The following is a 6,071-nucleotide window of genomic DNA, read 5'->3' as shown; positions in this document are numbered from 1 at the left end:
ACAGTAAAGTACAGTACAGTAACGTACAGTAAAGTACAGTAAGGTACAGTGGAGTACAGTAAGGTACAGTAGAGTACAGTAAGGTACAGTAGAGTACAGTTAAATACAGTACAGTAAGGTAGAGCACAGTAAGGTACAGTAGAGTACAGTAAAGTACAGTACAGTAAGGTACAGTAAGGTACGGTAGAGTACAGTAAAGTACAGTACAGTAAGATACAGTACAGTAAGGTACAGTAAGGTACAGTACAGCACAGTACAGTAAGGTACAGTAGAGTACAGTTAAGTAAAGTACAGTAAGGTACAGTACAGTAAGGTACACTAGAGTACAGTAAATTACAGTAAGGTACAGTAGAGTACAGTAAAGTACAGTACAGTAAGGTACAGTACAGTAAGATACAGTAGAGTACAGTAAAGTACAGTACAGTTAGGTACAGTAAGGTACAGTAAAGTACAGTAGAGTACAGTAAAGTACAGTACAGTAAGGTACAGTAAGGTGCAGTAGAGTACAGTTAAGTACAGTATAGTACAGTAAAGTATAGTACAGTAAGTTACAGTACAGTGAGGTACAGTAGTGTACAGTAAAGTACAGTACAGTAAGGTACAGTAGAGTAAGGTACAGTACAGTAAGGTACAGTAAGTTACTGTAAAGCACAGTAAGATACAGTACAGTAAGGTACGGTACGGTACAGTACAGTACAGTACAGTACTAATTACAGTACACACACAGGGTATATCTGCTCAGATTCACCGCTCCACTTCGAACTGGCTGGACTGGGCCCCCACACAGTAGGTGGTGCAGGGCCGGACTGGCGGTGCAGGGCCGGACTGGGGCACCACACAGTAGGCATTGCAGGGCTGGTCCCCCACACAGTAGGCGTTGCAGGGCAGGACTGGGCCCCCACACAGTAGGCATTGCAGGGCCGGAATGGGCCCCCTCACAGTAGGCAGTGCAGGGCCGGACTGGGCCCCCACACAGTAGGCGTTGCACGGCTGGACTGGGCCCCCACACAGTAGGTGGTGCAGGGCCAGACTGGGGCACCACACAGTAGGTGGTGTAGGGACGGGCTGGGCCCCCACACAGTAGGCGGTGCAGGGCCGGACTGGGCCCCCATGCAGTATGCGTTGCAGGGCCTATCAGTTTGATCACTGCGGCAACGTAGATGTGAGCGCCTGCGAAGCAGGCGCGATCTCTAGATGTGAGCGGCCCTTTCGGGCCGCGAACTTCTAGTATGAGTTAAAGAGAAGGATCTCAACGGAAATAAGCTTTGTCTTTTAGTTTCCTTTTAGTTGACCTTGTATCAGTGAATTGTACTGTCATGAAACTGTACCTTTTCCTATGCAATACTTCTAATAAATACCTCAATCAATCAATCAATCAACATATTAGAGTCATGTTCAGGGGGTGTAATTGTACATCAAGCTGCCTATATGCTACAGAAACAGGAGATAGGCCCCAGCACATAAGTATTCTACCTATAGCTATATGTAATAGACCTACAGAAACAGGAGATAGGCCCCAGCACATAAGTATTCTACCTATAGCTATATGTAATAGACCTACTTTTTTTTCTTACAGTGGATCTATCCATTCATTCATTCATCCAGCCATGATTCGTTTATTCTTTCACCCACCCACCCACCCACCCATCCATCCATCCATCCACTCATTCATTCGATTGATTGATTGATTGATTGATTGATTGATTGATTGATTGCTTGATTGATTGAAGACTATCAGAAGTTTGCATGGGAAAAGGTACAGTTTCATGACTGGTACAAGCCAAGTGGGCCAACTAAAAGAATAAACACTTCAAGAAAGATGCTGGGCTTATTTCAATTGGGGTCCTTTCTAGACTCATATAACACTGAATGATAGACAAATAAAACTATGCAGGAAAAAAAACAGTTGTAAATCACAGTGCAAAATAAATGGTATTTACAATAGAAAGGCCAGGGGAGTAAGGAGGATAGGCTTTTCTTTTACCAGTTTCGAAGGGCAGACGCCAGTGCTTTTCAGAGAGCGGTTTTAAATGATGGTAAGGATTTGACGTTCCACATTTTATAACAAATTTGACCCTTTTGGGTGCCAAATCTGGGTTGGACGTGATCTGTGGAGTGGAGCTGCCACTGGTGTTTTCGGAAGTTTTTTTGTCAGGTACTCATCCATCCATCCATCCATCCATCCACCCACCCATCCAATCAATGAATCCACATGTTGTGTCCAACTAAGCATAATAATGCAACAGCTGTTTTGTTTTTACATTATGCCATACATACAACACACGCACGCACGCTCTCCCGTGGTAACAACAGTCAACTTGTGCGTGGATAGTATGGATACTGGATATAAACGCGCTGGCTCGGCGCATGCGCTCGGACAGGAGGAGGGGGAGGATAGCGGCTCCGTTAGCTCTAGCATTCTCATCATCATCATCATCACCATCAGTTAGCGGACAAGTGTGGCTCTATACAGTACTGCGCACTGCAAGAAAGCCACTCAGAATAGCCCCAGTTAATCCTCGAGTCCTGCGTGTCTACGGCAAGGGAAGATAACACGTTAATAACCTGCACTGCTACAGGAATTAGCCGTGCGTGCAAGACAGACAGACAGACAGATAAGGAACCTGCGAAGCGGCGGGCTGAGATTGTGTTCTCTTCTTTCCCTCTGTTGCTCTCCTCCTCCTCCTACTCCTCCTCCTCCTCCTCGGCAGCGCTGTTGCATCCATCCCCGACGCTGTGCTTGTTGTGAGAGGATGCTGTTGCACCGTAGAAGACTGTGCACGATGGAAGGGGACGGCAAGAAGAACATGGACCACGCTCCCCCCTTCAGAAACCCCTTTGTGCACGTCTTGAGATTCAGCCCCCTGGAAAAGGCAAAGGTAAATAATATGGACGTGGAGAACGAGCGAACCGTTGCGTCTCGTTAACGAACAGCGCGTCGGTTTGGCGGCTGTTGTTGTGTAATTACACACAGGTGAAATGTTGCCATTTCCAATTAGCTTTGAGGATTTTCCTGATTGCATATAATGCCAGTCAGCTGAGCTAATGTTAGCTAGCCTGCTAACTAGAACCTATCATAACATGTTGCTCTCTCCTCCTCCTCCTCTCTCACACACTTGCAACCTTACTGTATGGTTTTGGCAAGCTTGGCTGCGCCACATAGGCTAACATTGTTATTGTTGTTATCTTTTGATCCATCCAGAGATTCATGTTGTTGAGTTATAGTCAGTGAGAGCCTGAGAGGTGCTCTTAAAATAAAGCACACGACACGAAAACCTATAACGACTTCGTCACCGTCCACTGTCTGCAACAACCTGTAAATGTAATGATAGGCTACTGTAGATGGGCATGTATGGCAGCATGGCTGCAACTGGGCCTATAGCTTATTGCTTAGTAGTACTGTCCAAGCTATATATATATATATATATATATATATATAGGTCTATATATATATAGGTCTATATATATATAGGTCTATATATATATATATATATATATATATATATATATATATAGACCTATATATCGGTACACTGCATATTACTGTGTATTATATGTTATTGTACATACAACACGCAAACACGTGGGTCATACAATTAATTAAAAACGTTGTTTTTAAATAATTATATAACATTGAATGACACACACACGCACGCACGCACGCACGCACACACACACACACACACACACACACACACACACACACACACACACACACACATTTTTCCATGCCACCCTCTGCCCTATTCTCTTTGTGTTGTTGTGTTAAGCAACCAACCATTATGTTAAAGCTGACATGCATTCAGACACAAAACGAACCAGTTATTTGATTGTGACGATTGTGATTTGACTGCTTATCAGTCACTGGTTGCATGCATGTGATCATGTCCATGCATGTACTACATTCCTTGTATGATTGGACTTCATGGGTCTTGCATACACATGGCAGGATTTATCATTTTACTTTCACGTGATCGGGCAGGAGGCAACGCTGAGCACACATCCACACCTGTGTATAATGTAGGCTACAACCTGTTCAGAATACTGAACAATGCTACTTGCTTTTACTTGGCATTCTCAGTGGAGCTTTAAAAATGTACGATATATTCAGCACTTCTAATGCCTAAAGGCTGCAGCATACTCCTTGCGAAACCAGAGTTTCGGAAGGGTGTTAAGAACAACACCACATGCACGCACACGCACACGCACACACACACACACACACACACACACACACACACACACACACACACACACACACACACACACACACACACACACACACACATCATACATACACACATCATACATATACACATTATACATACCGACCCATAACCCAATGTCTACTCTTTAAGTAGCACATTTTTGTCAAGTGGGAATGCTACAGTTTTCTGAATGGGCTTGGTCTGGCTCAGCAGGTGTAACAGAGTATCTTCTTACCAAGAATAATGGTGAGCCTTCTCACTGCCTTGGGGATTTCTCATTCTCCACCCCCCCTGTTCTTGTAACAGAGTCTGTAAATCAGGCTGAGAAATGGCAGTTAGGATGTGTCAGTCCGGTCGTGAATATAACACAATTCAATTTTCAATTCAAAGGAGCTTTATTGGCATGAGAAAACATACGTACATTTACATTGCTAAAGCAAGCAAGTGTAAAAATATAATAATTAAATTTATATTTAGCTTACATTTGTTTTGCTTACATTTTTATCCCACGATTTTGTAACCCATTTTTAACCCAGTGCCAATATTTTGATTAATAATAATAACATATAATAACACTCTATGGCTGTGCGATATGACAAATCAATATCATGATTATTTCAAACGTATGCCTCAATTAGGATTCATCTTTTTTAATAGCAAAATTAGCAGATCTACAAGATCGCTTGTAGATGAATCACACCTGTGTGAAGTGAGCGGTGCAAACACAAGTGCATATCTCCTTGTATGGGCTGTGCTGTCAGTGACGTCAGTTACTTTGTGTGTATGAGCACGGATCTCCAATTTGTTTTTGGCAGACTTTTTGGGTGACACTCACAAATTGAAATGTAGGAGCAGTTTGCACCGCTCATCTACGGCTCCCCTTTTAAAAGTCCTTGTCTCTATTCCGTTTAATATCACAATCCAAATCATATCCATAACAATTACTATTCTATGGAGCGCAGAGAAACCTTTTGGTGAACAGAGATGCAAGGTGTTGATCCATGGAAAGGTTTGTAATGAATGTCCACCAGAGCTTGTAGATCGGCTAATAGGTTCGGCTCCATTTCCCAGTTTTACAATGTCTGTTCTTCTCCATCTCTTTCTGCTGTGTTTATCCTCTTCAAATAGTGCAGCGTGTTTGCTGCCTAGTTATACCTGAGGAGGATGATCAGTCTGCGGTAACTTTTAATTAAGCATTCAGTAAACATGATATTTTACACTGGTCTTGTGCAGTAGACTCATGCTGCGAGTTTTCGGTTTGCACAGTGACAGTAGGCGGCTCAAAAAAAATCCTTACATATTTTTTGTCCCAATACAAATGTTATACTTAATGCTTAGCTCCTGGTAAATTATGGATTGTCTAATTAAAATGTAGACTTTTAGGTTAATTGTAGATAAACACAAAATGTTGGCCAAAATTAGATTTGGCTCCTGTAAAGTGGGCAGCGCCATAATGCTATAGTTCTCACTCTAGGTAAAAAAATATGATAACGTCTGATGTTTTCTGTTTTTTGTTTTAGGTTTAGGATCAGTTTTCTGTTTTTCACATTATGAAAGTGTAGCTTTCAAATGATGCATCATACATTGAAATCTGAAAATAGTTGAACAATCAACAAGCTTAGAAAATCAACCTCAAACTAAAAAAAACAACATATTTTTCATGGATTGTCATACCTTTCACAGGTATGACAGGTATTGGATGGGAACAATAGGCGATTAACTCCACCCCAACTATTCCCCCAGACGTATCATTGTCAGTGGAGTTGACGGTATTGCTTGCCGAAAATGTCAGATCTGCATGCTTGCCATGCGCTGTGAACCTCAGCTTGTAGATATTCTATTTTGCACGGCAGAGTATTATAA

At 42.4% G+C, this 6,071-nt stretch overlaps 1 protein-coding gene across 1 annotated transcript in view; it reads left to right on the top strand.

The window, feature by feature from the left end:
- Positions 1–2,783: 2,783 nt before the first annotated feature.
- The window catches only part of LOC308298658 (lysophosphatidylcholine acyltransferase 1), a gene marked incomplete at both ends in the record, with an annotated part of 54,975 nt that continues 51,687 nt past the window's right edge, over positions 2,784–6,071 (top strand). The window contains one exon of the mRNA XM_080742301.1: positions 2,784–2,879. Within this exon, the coding sequence (XP_080598427.1) occupies positions 2,784–2,879 (96 nt within the window). The remainder of the gene's footprint in view (positions 2,880–6,071) is intronic.

The sequence above is a fragment of the Nannobrachium achirus genome (assembly GCF_963921795.1).
Source record: "Nannobrachium achirus genome assembly, chromosome: 2".
NCBI classification, from domain to species: domain Eukaryota; kingdom Metazoa; phylum Chordata; class Actinopteri; order Myctophiformes; family Myctophidae; genus Nannobrachium; species Nannobrachium achirus.
The sequence above is the reverse complement of the archived record's forward strand: the minus strand, read 5'-3'. Positions and strand labels throughout refer to the sequence as shown.